This window comes from Pimephales promelas, chromosome 1 (assembly GCF_988280905.1).
Source record: "Pimephales promelas chromosome 1, fPimPro1.hap1.1, whole genome shotgun sequence".
Taxonomy (NCBI): Eukaryota; Metazoa; Chordata; class Actinopteri; order Cypriniformes; family Leuciscidae; genus Pimephales; species Pimephales promelas.
The window spans coordinates 3,071,424-3,093,319 of record NC_142769.1 but is presented as its reverse complement, the minus strand read 5'-3'; the positions used below and the strand labels follow the sequence as shown (position 1 = coordinate 3,093,319).

The 21,896-nt window shown below is 36.9% G+C and overlaps 1 protein-coding gene across 4 annotated transcripts in view; it reads right to left on the bottom strand.

Moving 5' to 3' along the window:
- Window positions 1-21,896, bottom strand: part of pacsin3 (protein kinase C and casein kinase substrate in neurons 3) — a 50,733-nt gene that overhangs the window by 8,744 nt on the left and 20,093 nt on the right. For 3 of the 4 annotated variants that reach the window (XM_039690845.2, XM_039690846.2, XM_039690847.2), the window contains 8 exons: window positions 16,185-16,285; window positions 14,028-14,184; window positions 12,083-12,318; window positions 9,885-10,040; window positions 9,154-9,329; window positions 3,995-4,115; window positions 2,159-2,286; window positions 143-190 (listed from right to left, as the gene is read on the bottom strand). In XM_039690845.2, the coding sequence (XP_039546779.1) occupies window positions 143-190; window positions 2,159-2,286; window positions 3,995-4,115; window positions 9,154-9,329; window positions 9,885-10,040; window positions 12,083-12,318; window positions 14,028-14,184; window positions 16,185-16,238 (1,076 nt within the window). In that variant the 5' untranslated portion in view covers window positions 16,239-16,285. The remainder of the gene's footprint in view (window positions 1-142; window positions 191-2,158; window positions 2,287-3,994; window positions 4,116-9,153; window positions 9,330-9,884; window positions 10,041-12,082; window positions 12,319-14,027; window positions 14,185-16,184; window positions 16,286-21,896) is intronic. The other variant, XM_089116581.1, reaches the window with a different exon arrangement.

The following is a 21,896-nucleotide window of genomic DNA, read 5'->3' as shown; positions in this document are numbered from 1 at the left end:
TGACAGTTAACATGATATAAGGCTGCTTTTGTAACAACCCATGATGCCTGGATACGGTCTAGCTAGGCTGCTCACTAGGTGTTAGAACAGAGCTGTTGTCTGTACTCTGAGAGAGGAGGTCAATAAAGAAAGTTGCACTGACGGTGCATAGCCACTTAGGTTCTCGTAATAGCAGTCCGACTCGTGCCACCTGCGGGTTTAAGAGTCAACAGAGACCAGACTAATAAACAGGAAGCAGCAGAAGGCCACGTATAACACTGCAGTTTAACAGGCATTCACTGTGAGGCTTAAACACACTCCAACATGAGCCATCTCTATAGACCATTTTGCAAGACGTAAACACTGGTCCAGAAGCACTTCCTGGTTCAGTTTTTTAACACTACATAAAAGCTGGGATAAAATACAACCAACAGAACATATAAAACTGAATCAGAAAGTTAAACACACATATTTAAGATTTACATGTGAAATAAAGAAAACAGTTACAAACTGAAACAGGAAGTGCTTCTGGACCAGTGTTGTTTACATCTTGCAAAATGGTCTATAGTATCTGAACCAGACTCAACCTTATCATTTTCTTTCAGGCACTTCATTTAGCTAATACTTTTGACCTTCCCTGATCCGGTTTAAACATGCGACACACACACGTGTCTTCACTATCTTTGTGGGGACTCTCCTGGTTTTTATACTGTCCAAACTGTATATTCTGTCCCCTTGCACTAACCCTACCCGAGTACCCGTCACAGAAAAAGTTCTGCATGTTCATGTTCATTCTGTATGATTTATAAGCTTTTATACCCTCGGGGATCTCAATTTAGGTCCCCACAGTGACACGAGTCCCAATGAGTCTATGTGCATTTAGGTTTAAGTCCCCACCGGGATAGAAAAACATGTACACTCTCTCACGCACACCAACACACAAGTATTCTTATCATTATAAGGACATTTCATAGGCTTGATTTACAGAAAAATTAAATACAGTACAAACTGTACATTCTGGCTCCTATCCCAACCCATCAAAGACACCTTTCTGCACTTTTACGTTTTCAAAAGATTAATTTCGTATGATTAATAAGCTGTTTTGCTCACGGGGACCCAATCACACACACATACACACTATCTGAATGTGCTGACTCAGTGCTAATTGGTGTAGCTGCTACTAAAAGCAGTGAGCGAAGCCCTCAGGGAAGAACTGTTTCCAGGATAATTAAAAAAACAAAACAATAACAATCCTCCACTTCTAAATACAACACTGTAATTAAAAGTTGGCTTGTTATTGCAACAGAACATGAAACTCATCAGTGTACCCATTTTGGGGCGGCTGACAAATATAATTTTTGCAAGTATTTTTTTTTGGTGAATTTTGAGGAAATATAATGTAGTGTTCATGTTTCTCCAATATTTGCTATTATTAACCTGAATAGTCAAATATAAATACTAGGGCTGTCAAACGATTAATCGTGATAAATCGCATCTAAAATAAAAGTTTGTGTTTACACAATATATATGGGTGCACTGTGTAAAATTATTTTATATATATATATATAAATACACACATATGCTTGTATATATTTAAGAAATATTTCCATGTATATACTGTATATATATTTATTTTATATATAAATAATATTTTTTTCTTAAATATACATGCATGTGTGTGTATTTATATATACAAAATAATTATACACAGTGCACCCACATATATTATGTAAATACAAACTTTTGTTTTGGATGCGATTAATCGCGATTAATCGTTTGACAGCCCTAATAAATAGTAGTGGAAGCATTAATCGTCCTCTATCGGCCTGTTTACCCCTGGTCACTTCATTCTCTGATGGGATATAGCCATTAGATTGAGAAAAGACCAGGTTTAAATGCCTTATGAAACGTTATAGAGGCGGATTTAAATCTGAAAGAGATGGTTTGATGGTTGTTGAAACACATTTCATGAAAATAGCACAGGAATTGAACTTGGATTTATATTGGTTTTGGAGAAACACATCCATAAATGAAAGGGATTTAACAAAACGGATAGCTATCCAATCAGTCAAAACACATGAAGTGACCAGGACCAGGTGTAAACATTTACAATATATATATATATATGTGAATATTTTCTTTGTGCATGAGCATCTGAGTGTGTGTTGATCAGATGTACCGTGTAGTTTCCTCTGGGTTCTGAGGGGGTTCGTGTCCCGCCGAGACTATATTAGTCAGAGTGACCACGTCATCATGACTGTTTCTTTCCTTTCGACTGATGGATCGGTGCGATTCTGGTGACCACTCCTGTTAAAACACCAAATGCACATGTGAAAATACATAATCACATGTACAAGCTTCTATAATGTTCTGAATTTAATCACATATTTTAAAAAGTAACACTATTTTACAGTTTTCTTGTTACACGTTACATGTAGTCACTATAGAGTATGCATTATTACATGCAACTCACCCTAAACCTAACCTAATTAATATTACTCAGTACTTAAAATGTATAACTACACTGTAACCAAAAATAATAATAGCAGTAACAAAAACAACATTATTAATAATAAAAACGACAACTGATTTATACGTCCTTATACTTTAGTAATTAATGCAATTAATGAATGAAATGAATTATTTAAAGAATCCTGAAATAAAGTATCAGAGATTAAAAAGAAAAAAAAAAATAGGCAGCACAACTGTTCGCAACTTTAATAATAAATCATCAAATGACTTCTGAAGGATCATGTGAGTAATGATGATGAAAATTTAGCATTGATCACAGAAATAAATTATATTTTAAACATTAAAATTGAAAACTAGGGTTGTCAAATAATTAATTGCGATTAATCGCATGCAAAATAAAAGTTTGTGTTTGCATAATATATGTGGGTACACTGTGTATAGTTATTATATATATAAATACACACATGCTTGTATATATTTAAGAAATATTTTCATGTATATAGATTTATATATAATTTATATTATATATAAATGTCAAAATTATATAAATAATATTTTTTTTCTTAAATATACATGCATGTGTGTGTATTTATATATATATATATATATATATAAAATTATACACAGTGCACCCACATATATTACGTAAACACAAACTTTTATTTTGGATGTGATTAATCGCGATTAATCGTTTGACGGCCCTATTGAAAACCATTATTTTTTACATTGTAATAATATTTCAATTACTTTTTTTTGTATTTCTGATCAAATAAATGTCGGCTTGATGAGCATGAGAGACTTCCTTCAACAACATTAAAAATAGTAATGTGTCCAAACTTCTGACCAGTACTGTATATATACCCCCTCCCCTCTTTAAAACAGAACAAAATTCCAGAACAGTCACACAATGTGACCCTGACATAACAGCACTTATATTCAGAGTCACATGCTGGACGATCATCCGAGAGAGAGAGAGAGAGAGAGAGAGAGAGACTGTGCCTGTTTACAGTCATACAAAGGCCTCCAGTGTGCAGGCAGAACAGGGAGGATGCCAGAAGATTCCTCCAGAGGTGTCACTTACCTGGGCAAACTTGACTAAAAGCTTCATTTTTAGCTTTTAGTGAAGTTTAATCTACAGCTCGATTAAACATTCACACCGTGTGGGGAGGGGGTTCAAAAATTCGGACACACTCAGATTCCACAATGCATCCACACACAAACATCATTTGCACAAATGGAGGTGCTGACACTGCCACTGTGTGTGTGTGTGTGTGTGTTTGTGTTGGTCGGGAGGGCTGGGAAAGATATGCCATTAGGGGAAGGATCCGACATTCCAGAACCCACTCATGGGCCGTGCGAAGACAACAGCTCATTCACACTCGACCCATTAGAAATTCACCGGGGCCCAAAACGGCTCTATGGTTGATGTTCGGGTCTGTAAATGTCATATCTTTTCTAGGCAAGTGTTTGCATCTGGTAAACGTCTTTCCTGGCATTCTGGGATAGCAAATATAACAAAACAAAGCATCATTTTGCACTATACCTCGAGCTGCGGCCAGTTCATGCTCATGCCGGGCCCGTGGGTGTTCCTCCACCACCGGAGGTCCTCCGTGTCGCTCGCTGCGCTGATGGTCTGGCCGAGGTCTCGGTACAGGGCTTTGAATCTGCATGGGGATTTTCCACATACTCAGAACAGGTTTTATTTGTGCACAAGGAAGTGTGTATGTTAAAAAAAAATACAGGTTACACAAACTCTAATCAACGATGCTTGCCAAGTCAAACATCCCTATTAAGAATGCTTGTATTTTTAAAACACCAAGTACAATTTATTTATATAGCACATTTATACACAGCAAAGCTGACCAAAGTGCAGAACAGAGTAAACAGAATTAAAAACAGCGAAGACAATAAAACAATATTAAAATAAGATTAAAGCGCCTGAGATAATGATAAAATGATTTTAAAAAAAAATGTTTAAAAATTATAATAAAAGGTGCAAGGTGAGGGACATACAGTAGAAACCTATCTGAAGATCTGCTAGATGAGCTTGATCATTAAAGGAGTAGTTCACTTTTAAAAAAAACTTTTGCTGATAATTTACGCACCCCCATGTCATCCAAGATGTCCGTGTCTTTCTTTCTTCAGTCGAAAAGAAATTAAGGTTTTTGATGAAAACATTCCAGGATTTTCACCATATAATGGACTTCAATGGGGACCAAACGGTTCAAGGTCCACATGAGAGTTTCAGTGCAAACTGTTCAAAGGGCTTTAAATGATTTCAGACGATGAATAAGGGTCTTATCTAGCGAAACGATCGCTCATTTAATAAATAAATTATAAAGTTTAAGTTTTATAAGCTCAAATGCTCGCCTTGCTCGACTCTCCTGTTCGAACTCGTTCATCAAAATGAACAAATCTTTTTTCATATCATTTGGTTCATTCAACAAACGAAACGATTGAGTTGACTCGGGAAAAGATTCGTTCATTTTGATGGACGAGTTCGAACAGGAGAGTCGAGCAAGGCGAGCATTTGTGCTTATAAAACTTAAACTTTGTTATTTTTTTTAAATGACCAATCGTTTCGATTGATAAGACCCTTATTCATCGTCTGGTGTCGTTTAAAGCCCTTTGAACAGTTTACACTGAAACTGTCTTTTGGACCTTGAACCGTTTGGTTCCCATTGAAGTCCATTAAATGGAGAAAAATCCTGGAATATTTTCATCAAAAAGCTTAATTTCTTTTCGACTGAAGAAAGAAAGACGTGGCCATCTTGGATGACATGGGGGTGAGTAAATTAACAGCAAAAGTTTTTTTTTTAAAGCGAACTACTCCTTTGAGAGCCTTTAAGAGCGATGCTAAAAAAATGTGAAACTTTTAAAGGGACAACTTTTTAACTCATCTACCCCATATGTTCACTTAAATGGGTAATTCACAGCTGACAAGGCAGGCTTTTATTCAAACGTTTGTACAAAACAATTGTTGCTACATGACTAGAGAAAAGAGAAAAGAGCTGTGGTGTTCCCTTTAGCCAAAAACATCCACACACAAAATGCACTTTTGATTATGTTAACCTGACTGTCCGTGGGCAGGTTTAGTTTGAATTCAGATTTACTTCTACAAATAACTGACCTAAATATGATTTAAATTTACAAAAATGAATACGAACTATTAGTTGCACACACTCAAGCTCTGCTACCCTAGTTCTTGGCTCATTTTGAGTCACTCTGAATGACTCATTGAATCAAGTCAAATCATCTCAGTTCGATTCCCAAATGAATCATTCAGGGCTGCATTTCCCAAAAGCATTGTGAGATAAGTTGATTGTAGGGAAAGTGTATGGCTTTTGGGAAACGCAGAACAGTGCGATTCGTGATCCGCTTCAACAGGTTCGTTGAAAATAATCAGCTCTGGCTTTGATTTTTTTCAATTCAGAATAACGAGGAATGAATGATGTCTTTGTAATGGAGCAAAAAGCATCATATTATGCTTTTGAATGTAGTGAAGTAAAAGTTTCCCAAAGGAAAAATACTGACGGTGTAACGATACCCTCATGTCACGATTCGATACAAATCACGAAACAATATTATTGCGATACTCCAAGACGTATGGTAAACAATATACTGTCGATTAAAGGGCTAAATTTGGGTTTGGAAATGAATGGGCTTGGACTTGGTGCTGATAACCCAATGCATAGGACATGGGGCTGGGTAATAAATATCGATTTCTCGATATTAATCGATTCTCATTTTTACGAACCGATATCGATTCTTAAATCTCAAGAATCGATTAGTCATCCTGTTTCATTTGAATATATGGAAACATTGTATCGCGGCTGCGCGCATCCAAAAAAATCGCAATAATCTTTGTTCTTTGTTACTATTGATATGAAACAAAGTCTCAATTTTCAAATTACATCCATTTTTTTTAGAAATTCAAAAACATAAATGGCGTTTTGGCGCTGTGGCGTGAGATCGCTCTGGAGAAGCAGCAGCGCTGATCTCTCTTCCGGGTTAATAATACCAGTCACAGCGCCAAATAAACATGAATGAGCATCTGAAAGTGTGTTAAAAGATAGAGTACAACTTATCGAAATCCATATCATGTCACATTGATTCGCTCAATCAGCGTTTCAACCGTGGAAAGACGTCAGTTAAACAGCTTGTAATCAATGTCATCGTCATATTTACCTCAGAAAACCCACATAAACTCGTTAGTCAGCTAGAAAAAATAACTCTAGAGAGGAGCATTTTGCTAAATATACACACCATATTACATATGCATTATAATCTTATTGTTCTTCAATATTTAATGCATATTTGAATAAATCTGGCAAGTTTTTATGACAGTCACCATTTAAATGTTTATATTTCTTATAATCTTCTTATTATAAAAATAAATAAAAGTGTAATTTAAGTGTTTGTACAGCTACAAAACAGTTCATTATTACCTTCATATTAGGCTAATGAAGTCTATAGGCTACAACTAGACTCCCATAGTTTACAGCATTAGTTAAGAAGAGATTTGATTCCCTTGAGAAAAATGGCCATTTATTGTAACTGATATCCAAAATAATCGATATTGAATCGAAATCGAATCGAATTGCAAGCTTGTGAATCGAAATCGAATCAAATTGTGAAATTTGTCTCAATACCCAGCCCTAATAGGACAAGAACGTACAGTAAGGAAATAAAGAAAGAAAGCTGGTTGAAAATTGATGGACTTATCCTTTAAGGTACTGCAAACTACTTCTAGACTCCAGTCGACAACTTTTGTTTGGCCAAGCACCGCTCACATTTTCTTCAAATCTAGTTCTTTTGTCAAAGTTTATTTCGTAATCACTGCTGCCAGGAAACAATAAGTACCATGGAAATTGAAAGAATGAGGGAGGGATAAAGCAAACAGAAAGATTCCTGTACATGAAACTATACTATACGATTAACACACAGCTCAGCACCGGCCCTGTAATTACAGCTCAACTAAACTGCAGAGACAGGTTTGAAGGGTGTTGTTTTTGTTGCCATTCTGAACATGTAACTCCACGCTGATTGAGCGAACACCGAAAACACAAAATGAAAGAAACAATAAAAAGCACTTGCACTAGCTTGTAGCCCTTTTGAAACGCCCCTGGTTAATGGTCAACGACATACTCCGAATTCCTCATTAAGTAAACAAAATGATAGCAGAGAGCACGGAAAAAACAAATACGCACTTATTAATGGTTAACGTTCTCCATTTATTTCAGTTCTCAGCTATGTGACATAAATGACAGGAAACTATTTCAAGAGCCTAAGGATATTGATATGGCCCTTATAAATGAGGACTTGACATTGAGAAAAGTTTGAGTCAGAGCTCCCTATTTCTCTCATGTCTCTCACATCTGTGCCCGTCAGTCTCTCAGCGGCTCCGCTTCAAGAGTCCCTGACCCGGGTCATTCATGTATTCCGGCACCAAGGCTGTTAGAAACCGTTGGATACCAAATTTTGCTGCGTTTTATGATATTTCAAATCATCTTCATGGAAATAATCAGTTTACTTAACTGTCACGTCCCACAGGTGGGAAGCTTACCGTTATATTTTTAAAACAATAATATCCTAGAAAAGACCTGAAGTAATATTGACAAACTATTTATCATTTGAAAGCTTAGTGACTGATTTTCAAAAAAGTACAGAGGAGCCGTAATTGATCATTTTGCAACAAGAATATTTTCATACTCCTAAGGCGTGTTTAGACTTTTATTTTGAAATACTGACAAACATGAAAAAGATTCAAAAGATTGCACCCATTCAATTATTTTAGAAAAAAAGGTCTGAAAAGTTTTTAATATAAATGAAAAAATATTTAACGCACACGCGTGTTCTTTGTATGTTTCTTTGAGGTTGAATTCATATCAAAATATGCCAAACTTCCCATACTACTACTTCTGAATAGGATATCTACTTCATAAATTGTATGAAAGTTGTGGAAATAAAGGTTCATATCTTTTTCCGAGTCATTTGGTTCATTCAACGAACGAAAAGAATGAATTGACTCAGAAAAAGATTCGTTCATTTTGATGGAGAGGCATTTGAGCTTATAAAACTTAAACTTTTTTATTTATTTTTTTTAAAAAGCGATCGTTTCGCTAGATAAGACCCTTATGCATCGTCTGGTGTCGTTTAAAGCCCTTTGAAGCTGCACTGAAACTCTCATTTGGACCTTGAACCGTTTGGTGGCCAGCAGACATGGACATCTTGGATGACATGGGGGTGAGTAAATTATCAGCAAAAGTTTTTTTTTTAAAGTGAACTACTCCTTTAATCATTCGGATTTGGGTCTGGATTTTCAAGGTTACCATTTAAGTACAAAAAGACGAAAGAGAAAGACGCACTACAGTATGAGAGGCAGCTTTCTGTGCGCTCGTTTTGGATGTGTGTGCAGCACAGAATTGCACTTGAATGATTGAAAAATCACATTTTAATCCCTCTTTCGGAGCGCTACCTTTGGATGTGTGTATAGCAAAAACAGCACATTGGTTTTCTTGCGCTTGAATGGTTTGAAGTCGCATTAAAATGCACACAGGAATCAATAAGAGGATTCGAAAAGCGCCTAATCGAATCCCCGGTTTCTGGAATTTTGGAAATTCAGCATATTAACAAGTATGCGGAGCTAGAAGATAAGGGTCTGTGTAGAGTGTGAAGCAGTGGCATGGCAGAGGGACTTACCCATCATTGTTGGAGAGGTCCATGTGCTGATGTATGTCCTGAAGAACTTCTTTAAAAAAGCGCAACCTCTTCTTTTCGGCCTCCTGGGTGATTTCGAACACTTGCTCCATGTCCTCCATGTAACGTGGGTTACATCGATTCAGCTCGTCCAGGGCTCTCTCGTAGCGTTCCTTAGCCTGAGGAAAAAAACAACCCCCCCAAAAAAAATTCCTGTTCAGAATACATCTAATGGATCAATGAATATTCACAAGGTTTTGATGGAGAGTTGTTGAAACTAAAGGAGAAGGCTGCGCCACTTTCTTGATTTGAACATCACATTGGATCAAAGCATCGTCTAAATGAAATGCAAATGTGCTAATATGAATTTCATGAAAGACAGACAACAAAAATGGAAAAACAAAGCAAAATGCCTCAGCAAAATGCCTCTAAAAAGCAAAAACTCAAGGTGTAAAGTGTCATTTTGTGAATGAAATACACATTCAGAAATATGTTGTTCACACCCATAATTTATCATGGCCACAGTAAGACATCATCACTAATGGCACTAGCAACAAACAAGCCTTGTCTTGTCAACATTTTATGGAAATTCTGTCATTCCCCACCCATCTCCTTCCACCTAGACATGGACACTTGTTGACGAGCTTTCCATGCAGTAATTACCAGCTTAATGGAAAAACCTCACAAAACTAAAAGGACTAAAACGGCTGAGTCTGTGCTTTTTCTCACGGTACCTTCTCTGCCTCTTGGGTGCATTTCTCCAGGCGATCTGTGAACTTGCGGACCTCCTCTTGGGATTTGGTGGTGTCGGCCTTGGCATGAGTTTCACGGGTCAATGCCGTGCGCTCTTCCTTCCGGGTTTGGTGGTAACTTTTTTTGGTAGATTCCACCTATCGCAGAGAAAATGTTTACACACCCATACTATTCACCCATTACTGTGATACATGGTGTAATACATTGATTTCTTTAAACATTATAGACCTGAAATAAAGACTTGGGCATTTAACCAATACCGTTGATCAGCTCTACCAAACGTGGATGTTTTTCCACTGAAGAAACGAACATTGTTATTATGTTTTGACTGATACTGTGAAGCTGATTTGATGCAATCTATATTGTGAAAAGCACTTGACTTGTTCATTTGAACATTGCTCCAAATCAGTCGTCGAGATTTTTCAGTTTTCAGATTTAATTCCAGTCTGTTTCTCATGCTAAGCTATTATATTGATTAAGAAGACTTGGGATACAACAAACCAATCATTAGGGTTTCTTCAGGTTTATGAAGGTACATTTAAGACTTTAAAACCAATGTCTAGAGAGAAACACAAGCAACACTTTTTCCAACAGATATCTATCACGTTTCACTTTTGTTTTTTATAAGTAGCTTCAATCACTCTCAACCGCTCGAATACGGAAATATCGTTTACTGTACTTCTGATCGACCTGCACAAAAATGATGTTTTTCCTCAGTATTTTCGTATTGTTTTCCAGTGCAAATGTCTAAAGATTCTCATCACAATGCATTTACGGGAGATACAAAATAGCAAAACATTAAAGGTGCATTGCGCAAGTCTTTGAGTTTTTGCAGAACTACGCCCCCTCTGGTGACAAGCGAAACTGCAAACGCTCTAACGAGCTGTTCATAACCGCACAAATCTTTTGTTTACAGTCATGATGTCTTCAGAGGTGATAAAGTTATAAATCAGCAAGTCATTTTAAATATATGAAAGGAAAGGCGTTTGAGTAAATTACACACTTATGTGTGTGTGGGGGGAAAACGGGGGTAGTGGAAAACGTTTCCATGTTGAAATGTTTACTGCATCCACTTATGATTGTATTATTATGGAAACACGTTCATGAACAATATAAGTCATTCCTTTGCATCCCATTTGAGCCCTAGAGCCGACCGGAGATCTCTCCGTTTGTTGAAAGCTTCCCGAAGTCGACTCGCGTCTTATTCCGATGCCTGGCACTAGACGAAAGTTTTATTTTCTTTGTCTTACGTGTAGTTTGCGTCGGGGTTTGGAATGAACTACAAGCCGGTCTCTTTGAATCCATCTACTACTTTTGTCGAAAGTTGACTAAAGTTTTGTCGCTTGAATTGTCTTCGCTGATATGGAGAATGGCGGCGAATACACAAACCTGCCAGACATCGCCCAGTCTCAAATCCGTCCCGAATCCCTCTTATTTATTTTACCGTACAGGATTATAGAGGCAATCGCAGTGATCGGAGAAGGGCTCGTTCAGCCCATCAGGCGATTGTTTAAGCATGTATGGGTTAGAAATACAAGTATTTTTAACATGAAATGTTGCGCAATGCACCTTTAAGTCTTGATTTATGTGAAATCGATAACAATTAATGAGTTTATGATTAAGTCAAGAACAAACATCTGCCAATCTGCTCATAAAAATCAACTTAATTCTAAGGAAAGTTTTGAAACACATTAACAAATCATTCTATTCATTTTCATTTGCACCTTAAGTAAATCTCTCTTTATTTAAAGATGTTTAGATATTTATATTGGAAAACAGGACAAAATATATATATATATATATATATATATATATATTAATTTCTTGCAACGCATGCAACATTTAACTCCATGACTAAGACTTTCTGCTCGGATCCCTTAATTTGTTTAAGGCCAATTTAAAACTTACGAGCTGCAGAAACCCTGTTTTTGGCCATTTTTGGAGCTTGACAATCACTTGTATGGGAGAAAAAAGCTGATTTTTGGCATTCGCCTAAATGAGAACACTTTACAATAAGATTTCATTTGTTACCAATAGTTAACTACAATATTAAACATGAACTAAATGAAAGCAATAGATAAAGTGGATTTAAACTAAATATATTTAGTTCTCTCTGCCATCATTTATTGGATTAAATCCATAACAATGGCGTAGTATTCTGCAAAAGGAGAAGACTCACATCCTTCAGTTTTCGGACCCAGGGTTTCTGGGCCTTACGGAAGCCTTCGTCTGCGTCTTTGGTCTCACGAAATCCACCAATCATTTGCTTGTGGAAGGCGTCCTTCTGCCAGTTTCTAATCTTTTCACTGTCCTCAACAACCAGTTTCTCTTTCAGTTCCATATGGATCTCACTCAGTCTGTCGGCCGCATTCATGAAAGCATGCCAGGCCTTTTCCAGAGTCCCATACTGTGAGCCTGCAGGAGACAAAACAGAATTCAGCTTATTACACTGGATATAGCTGCTGACTGGCCCAACTTAAAAAAAATCAAAACACCCCCAAGTTTGTATAATATTCTTCTCTAGATACACATCTTGCCTCTTATTATAATTGTAGGTCAGTGCGTCTGCCCCTTTAAGGTCACATGGTTTGGTTACTGAATATGTGTCCAGCCGAAGGCTCTCACTGGGAGGTAATCCACTCATATCCACGACTTTTCTTAAGGTCAATCCAAGATACAGTGGCTTTGTTTACACTGAATCCTGAATGCTTAAATCTGTAAAGCTTTCCTGCTCACACAGTGGTGCGTTGGTGCTTGCAACGCCAAGGTCATGGGTTTGATTCCCAGGGAAAGCAAGAACTGATGAGAAAGTAAATGTGTAGCTTGAAATGCAATAAGTCGCTTTGAATAAAATGCATAAATGTAAACGTAGGTACTCTGCAAAATCCAGTATATTGTCGCTGTCGGGCGGGAAAACACGAATCTCCAGAATTCGTTATTTACATTTTTTTGTTCATAAATCATTACGATTGGTCACCTTTAACGTCTGTCTGTGGATTTTTTGCAAATATCTAACCAATGAAAAGTATTAAAAAGAGCTTGTTTAAAGTAACCATAAAGTAACTCCATTGGATCCTCAAACTGTCAATCAAACCTCATAACTCCACCCACTTCTATTGTAAATGAAGTGCCGCACGCATCTTTGCAATGCAAGGGTAAGTAAAGAAGTGCTACAGCATTTTCTTTACTCACAAAACACAATATATGGCTAATGTTTTATTAATTTCTGAGCAAAGAAGTGTGTCTCAGTCTACCATTTGTCATCGAGAAACCAATAGACCTTATTTAGAGCAGCGCCATGACAGGTATGAAAGTGAGGCTGTGAGGGATAGACTTACAGTGTTTCCAATGGCATCCGCTGTAAAAAGCTGAATAAAGCGGCTAGATTACTTACAATTTTCCACAGCTTACATTGTCAGGAGTTTTTTGTCAACTAAACTTTCTTGGAAAGATATTTTTCCAGTGTTTCATGAGCAGAACAATCCGAAAACACATTAAATAACAGTACAGCCCATTGAAGAGATGCATGTCTATCCCTCACAGCCTCGCTTTCATTCTCATTAAAAATCAAAGATGGCGCTGCCGTGAATAAGGCGTATACTTTAAATAGCCTATATCGGTTATAACATGAGGTCAAACGATCTTAACCAGTAAGTTGATGACAATGTAATGCGATGCACTTACTGCGTCAGATGCAGTCGTTTTAATAACGGACAAAACACGACCCTGCAACTCTATTTGAGATTGATTTTGGTAAAATGTTAATAATATAATGGACAAATGTAAGTGTCTGACCACAATACTAACTTTGACAAGGCAGTGTTTAATTATATATAAAATAAAATGTTTTTCCATTTCCTGAAAAGTAGCTGATTTGGAGATACTAGGTTTGCGCACAAATTGACGGATCACTGACACACGACATAACCAACAGAGGCAGCATTCCTGTATATTACATTCAAACCGTCTTTTCCCCAAACTACTGTGCAACTATTTTTGGGTGGGCACTAATACGGTGAATGAAAGGTCAGACTTATAGATTTATAAATGTTTGACAGAGGCACTTATCAGTTCATCAGTGTAGAATGTGTTGATGTGACTGGATGTGTCTAACGCATACTGACCTTTCTCCACAATACCCCTCCATTTCCTTGCCCAATCGCTCAGCTGCTGGGAATAGCCTTTCTCAATCTTGGCCCGCTCCTGGAAGCAGCTGACCAGCTCGTTGCATAGCTTGTAGCCATCGTCAATGCGCTTAACCGTCCTCTTGTAGTTCCCAGGCTAACCGACGAAAGTCATGTTAGACAGTCATACAAAAACAATCAAACTGAGTCAAATTAACAACTAGGAATATATCATTTCAGTCTAATAAATGTTAATCATTAAATTTAAGATTTTAGAATTTGACTTCATGTAATTTACACAAGTTAAAAATGGCACAGTTCTCCTAAACTGGTTTAATTTTTACTCAAATCAAGGAGAAACAAGGTCTTGATTTCGGTTATCAAGTGAAACAAGAAAGCATTTATGAACAAGGATATATTTATGACAAATCTTTATAAAAAAGAAAAAGAAAAGAAGTGGTCCACAAACTTGATGCACATTTGGGTGAAATTTTTATAGAACTATAAGGAACGACATTAATGATTTATATTTCCAAAACACATAAATGGATATAAATGAGAAGAAAAATATTTACTGCATGATCCCATCTCAACAGTCTTATTGTGCTGCAGATTATTTACATTTATTAATATTCATAATACTAGAAGTGAAACTATGTTAACATTTTCTATTAGTGCAGCATTCGAAGCACTATCAGTTAAGCCAATGACACAGCTTACCCCACTTCATTATCATTTCATTTTTAAAAAAACAAAAACAAATAGTCATGGCTAATCTTTATATCTTTAAATGGTTTTAGACGTTGCCAATAGACCAATATGTTTGAATTTTTATTAATTTTCATCCATCTATGACAAAAAAACATAATTATATTATAAACAAATACTTTTCTCATGTGCATCTCTCAATGACAAATGCATTTATATAGCTCTTTTAAGAATACACATTGTTCTACAAATTGTTAATATATATCCATCTTTATAGAACTGTGCGATAATGCGGTTCACATTTTGCGATGATATAGCGTACTATAAACAATCATGCAGGCGAGATTTGCTGTATAATATTGTTTGATTTATGTGCATTTACGCAGGCAAAGTATGATGTATCCAATTTTATTATGGTTTACATTTGACTAACAATCAAGCAGTTTTAAAATTTAGCTATATAGTACATAGTAGCTTACTATGTATGTATTTGGGCAAGGGTGAATATGCTTATAGTAGTTGTATAATTCACAATTAATAAGTAATTTATTAATTATCTCGAGTTATATTGCGGGGATATTAGGGCTGTGAAACGATTAATCACGATTAATCGCATCCAAAATAAAAGTTTGTGTTTACATAATATATGTGTGTGTGCAGTGTGTATAATTATTTTGTATATATATAAAAATACACACATATGCATGTATATTTAAGAAAAATGTGTTATTAATATATCAAATATTTATATATAATATTAATTTTGTATAAATATAAATAAAGTATTTACATGCAAACATTTCTTACATTTATATATATATATATATATATATATATATATACACAAAATAATTATACGCACAACACACACATATTATGTAAACACAGACTTTTATTTTGGATGTGATTAATTGTGATTAATCGTTTCACAGCCCTAGGGGATATTGAGAATTATGAAACCTGTGAGATTTTGTTAAACTTATAACAATTTGGTGTGGTGACAAGCCTAATTACCATTTGGTGATGCATATAAATGACAGGGTTAAAATAAATATAACAAAAACCAGTTTTGCTGAGGAGTTAATTGAAAGTAGTCATGACATAATACTCTGTAGAAGTCCTCCTGTGTACAAGCCAAAGGCAACTTTTTTTTCCATGTGATAAAAAATGGAGGGAAAAAAAACAACCTAAACTGTCTTTCACTACTTTCACTTTGCCATCTAAGAGCCCTTAATATCTCTTGGTTTTCTCCAAGGCAAGTAAGGACCTGACCGAGCATGCTTGAAGAATTGTAGTGCAGAAAGCTCTCAGAGAGCGCTTGGAAATGTCGGATCCTTTAGTGTCTCTAACTCTCTGGCTGGACGCCACAGCATGCGGCCCACTCTGCCAGGGAGATCTGTGTGTGTGTGTGTGTGTGTGTGTGTGAGAGAGAGAACGTGGGATACTAACCTCCCAGAAGCTGTCCCAGCTCCCAACGTCTTGCAGATCCCCGTTGGAAGACATTTTGGGGTCGCCCTTGCAGCACGGAATGATGGCGGCTGTCTATCAAACTGCGAAGAACAAGTCGTGAAATCAAACAGAGCCAACAAGCGGAGCGTATCATGACAAAACTAGTTCCTCCAGTCTCTGCTCTGCATGACACATGCCCTCAAGTTCAATCCAGAAAACTAAACAGTTTCATATCATACAAAATATACATTAATCCATAGACATTTTACTACGGTCTCTCTCGAGTCTTGACCCAGCGCTCCCTGGCCTCTAAAGTTAAGACATCTGCCCAGCCACAGTAATCCTGCATTTCGCTACAGTAAGGAAGCCAGCGTAGGCCAGTCTCACCTCTGAGCGGATTTGTGTCTGCCTAAGGTAAACCTGGGTGAAGCACAAGCTTCTCCGCTCCAGTCTGGGTGGAGTCGCCAAAAAAGCAAATGGATCCTCCCTTTAGTCAAGACAAGTCGCCTTCATTTATATAGCGCTTTTAACTATATACAGTGGTGTGAATACGTTTTGGCACCCATGCTAAAGTTGCCTAAAAAGAGGAATAAAAAAAATCATCTTTTGGATATTGATCTTAATGCCTTAATTAGAAAAATGAGGAAAACTCCAACCTTTAATAACACCAATTTTCTTTGTGAATGAATAATGTATCATAAATAAATAAATGTTTTTCCTTAAAATACAGGGTGCATAAGTCAGGGCACCCCTATGTTAAATTCCCATAGAGACAGATTTTTATTTTTAAAAGCCAGTTATTTCATGGATCCAGGATAATATGCATCCTGATAAAGTTCCCTTGGCCTTTGGAATTAAAATATCCCCACATCATCACACACGTTCCACCACACCTAGAGATTGGCATGGGGTACTTTCCATAAGATCATCTTTCAATGCAAATCAAACCAGCTATTAGGCCAACTGAAGTAAATGGTGTGTGATGATGTGGGGATATTTTGATTCCAAAGGCCAAGGGACCTTTATCAGGATGGATATTATCCTGGATCCATGAAATAACTGGCTTTTAAAAATAAAAATCTGCCTGACTCTATGGGAATTTAACATGACTTTTGCACCCTGTATTTTAAGGAAAAACATTTATTTATTTATGATACATTATTCATTCACAAAGAAAATTGGTGTCCTTAAAGGTTGGACTTTTCCTCATTTTTCTAATTAAGGCATTAAGATCAATATCCAAAAGATGATTTTTTATTCCTCTTTTTAGGCAACTTTAGCATGGGTGACAACACTTATTCACACCACTGTAGATTGTTTCAAAGCAGCTTTACAGTAATAATGGGAGATTAAAGTAACAGAGATTGTTTTGGCTTTACAGAAGCTCTAGAATAAAGTTAGTTTTGATCGATTCACTTCCTTTGCAAAGATCATGAATTAGCTTAGGGTACGCTTACACGACACTGTTCTAACAGAAAACCCTTAACACACTTCGGACGCTCATTCTCACTAGGGATGGCGAAAACTAAACATTTTCTTGACCGACCACTGAGCCTCATTAGCCGGTTGAAACCGGTTAACCGATTGGTTTAAAATATGCTACGCTAGAAATAACCGCCATTTTGAGCCGCGCCTGCAATTTCACAATTTTCAAAAACATGTAGAATTTTTTGAGGCTCTTCACCGAGCGCTTACACCGATACACACGGAAGTGTTTGAAAGCAGGAGATAATCAACAGATCTCTAGTAGATCGTGTTTATCTGTGTAAACGCTCAGTGAAGAAAACATGTTCTTGAAGCGTTAATCAGCCAATCACAGATATGTTGAGCGCATTGGCCAATCAGAAGTGTTTAAGAATCCGTTCATCAGTGCTCAAAATGCTATAAGGAAATGATGGCATCACCACATTTTTTGAATTTCTGTAACGGGTCAGTACAGAAGTCACGAATTTTGACACCACCACTTCCTTCATGGTTGTTTAAGAAATGAAAAGCTACACACTCCACCAATTAGGGTTAGAAGAACGGTGGCCAAACATGCTAGAAACATAATAATCACTGCAATAATGATCCAGTCATAGACTCTTAAAGGAGTAGTTCACTTTAAAAAAACATTTGCTGATAATTTACTCACCCCCATGTCATCCAAGATGTCCACGTCTTTCTTTCTTCAGTCGAAAAGAAATTAAGGTTTTTGATGAAAACATTCCCGGATTTTTCTCCATATAATGGACTTCAATGGGAACCAAACGGTTCAAAGTCCAAATGGGAGTTTCAGTGCAAACTGTTCAAGGGGCTTTAAATGATTCTAGACGATGAATAAGGGTCTTATCAAGCGAAACGATCGCTCATTTAATAAATAAATAACAAAGTTTAAGTTTTATAAGCTCAAATGTTCTGTGATGTGCGTTTGTGACTCTCCTGTTCAAACTCTTTCATCAAAATGTACAAATCTTTTTCCGAGTCAATTTGTTCATTTTGTTCGTTGAATCAACCAAATGACTTGAAAAAAGATTCGTTCATTTTGATAAACGAATTCAAACAGTTTGAACAGTCTGCACTGAAGCTCTCTTTTGGACTTTGAACCGTTTGGTTCCCATTTAAGTCCATTATATGGAGAAAAATCCTGGAATGTTTTCATCAAAAACCGTCATTTCTTTTCAACTGAAGAAAGAAAGACATTGACAACTTGGATGACATGGGGGCAAGTAAATTATTAGTAAAAGTTGATAAAAGTTTTTTTTTTTTTTTTTTTTTTTAAAGTAAACTACTCCTTTAAGCATTTGCCTGTTTAAATCCAAACAGTCACTTTTGTTTTATTTTTTTGGCTGGGCGGTGTATAAAGCACAGCTCACACAACTCACTTTTAGGGTTCTTGAAACCTTTCCATTGGACAAAAGTTTATAAGAAAAAAAAATGTATCTTTAAGAACGGTTTATAAAAAATTACGAGAAAAGTCATGTTGATAAATATATGTCTGCTGATTTGCAACTGTCCATTGCTCATAGGGGCATGGGAGACACTACGCCTCTCCAACACTTATTCATCACCATAAATAAACAGTTTATTAATGCACAAAGACAAAGTGCTTTGGCTACTACATAAACTACATTTAGTCCAAACAGAACAAGTAGGCGTACATCTAATAAACTTAGTACACGCTCTTCCCGTGCTTGTATACATTTAGCACCACTTCTGGCCTTGGTTTCTCGTCATATTGTTTGAGCCAAGGTCGTATGGTTTCCTCAAACAGACACAACAAAAGGGAGGAAGCAGTGGGATCGGCCTCGCAGGAGCATCTGCTTCCAATTCAGGCCAAACTGGCTATGCTAATGGAAAATTAGCATCCTCAAGAGGGACTTGGGAACCAACATACTGAAGAGCATTTGCTGTGGATGCATAGTTCTGACAATTTATTTAATGTTTTGTTGAGCAATTTCTGGTTTGCGATAGATTTTCAAACATGACACAAAAGTAGGGTTGGGCAGTATAATCAATTTTGTAGGGCATATCAATATATTTTCAAAAATGTGAAACTTAGTTTTTGGGCTCTACTAGGATAGGTTTTCATTATTTTCTTTTACTTATTTGTTTTAGCTCCACTCTTCCCAGTCTGTCAGTAAAGCTCGGTTTAGTTCCTGTCTCTATAAAGCCCCTCATTCTGAAAAGCACACTGTGCTCTGATTGGTCAGCTGGACAAGTGTGTTGTGATTGGTCAACTGCTTTGAACATGTTAGGAAAAGTCCCACCCCTTACCTTAACCGCCAGTTTCAACACACTTCTAACTAAAGGCCAATTTATACTTCTGCGTCGAGGGTACGCCGTAGTGTACGGCGTTGGCTTCGCACGTAGGCGACGCCGTTGTGAGCATTTATACTTCTGCGTTCAGGTATTGGTTGCTCTGCAGTACTGCTCCGAAACGCTAGGAGGCGGCGGAGGGTTTTAATGTTCCACTGTGTTTAGATTCCTCGCGGCTAGGTTACTACAAGCAATAGCGACTGAAAGAGAGTGGATCATGTTGGAGTTGGAGCTTATTGGGGTGAAAAAACAGTTCATTTTAGTGAAATTACTAAAACTGAAAGGCAGAAATGAGAGAAGACGTCGGAGGAGATGGTACGTGTGGAAATGCGTGAGAAGGTACGTGCGGAAATGCGTATGAGGAAATACGACGCTACCAAGCCGACCAATCACCGATCTTGCGGTCCGCGTCGTCGCGACGTGTAGTTACATTTTTGAAGAGGTCTGTGCGTATGCTACGCCGTACCTACTGCGCGCACCCTACGCAGAAGTATAAATTGGCCTTTACTCAACCAGGCCCCGCCCCTTTATTTTGCACATGCGGCAGTCACTTGCCACTAGAAAATACTGATATATATATATATCACACACACACACACACACACACACACACCACACACACCACACACACCACACACACACACACACATATATATATATATATATATATATAAAAAGTTGACATTCAGTCAAATTGAGATATGATTTTTCACCAGCGCCATTAGCATGTTTTTTTTAAGAATTGTAGAAACACGGTTACTTCATTGTTAGCATAGCACAAGTTGTTTTTATACAATTAGCAACCTTTTACGCAAAAAAACTAAAAGAAGCTGAAACAAATTTTTAGCCGCCTGCGTGTTATGACACATCCCTAATTTCAGGCAGACCCTTTTAGCACTGCTGTTTGTTGCAGTTCAACACAAATCATCTCTACATCTGACTTTACATGTGTATAGCCTAGTGCATTATTTTGGACTCAACTTCCTGTGCACTTATACACCGTGTGGTGTGTACTTATGCACTAATATAGTTGGCGTGTGAGTTTTATAAGGTTATTTTGTTATTTAACATCAGAGTCTGAAGCCCCTCCCTCTGTTGCGTAATTAAAACTGTGACAGTCAAGCGAATGAAGTGTCCAACATTGCACACCATGTTTTTCTGGTTAATTAAGTGCATCATCTGAGTATTGAAAGTGCACCTTTTTTTTTTTGGACTTTTCAGAGAACTCGCAATATTTATACTATGCTATGAATCATACAATAGCAGGCGAATTGGGATGCACATTTAGTTTCACTTAGTTTCCTTTAAATAAAGAGCTTGGATTACTTCCCCTGAACTTCCTCCCGGCGAGGTGAAGAGAGGGGTGGGAGTGGAAAGTCAGCTCCCGATGATGGTATTTCCCACAAACATGCCAGGAGGAGCACTGATATGAGACCTTCACTTGAACCTCACTTGCCAATTTAAGATCAGTAAATATTGTTTGGAGTACTGGTATTGATGTAGAATATTAGCATATTGCTAATGGCGTAGTGTGTGACAGTAGTACACATTGTGGAACAATACACATTTCAACTTGTGACTCATGATTTTGTCGTATTGATTTAAATAACTTTTCACATTTCAAAAAGACTTTAATAAGCCAAGATACCACATGTGAACAGGGTAAAAAGATTCAATTGCGACTTTTTCACAAAATGTCACTTACAGAGTAGGCCTAAGATGCTACTTTTTCTTTTATCTTAAATTAATAATAATAAAAAGTATAATATTATAAATCACATATGATTTACTTTAATGCAGAAAAAAATGAATATTTGTATAGTTATTACTTAGAATAATTAATATAATATATTACAGAATGCATTCTTATTGACACACATGCCTGATTTTGTGTATGAAGGAACACCTTTGACT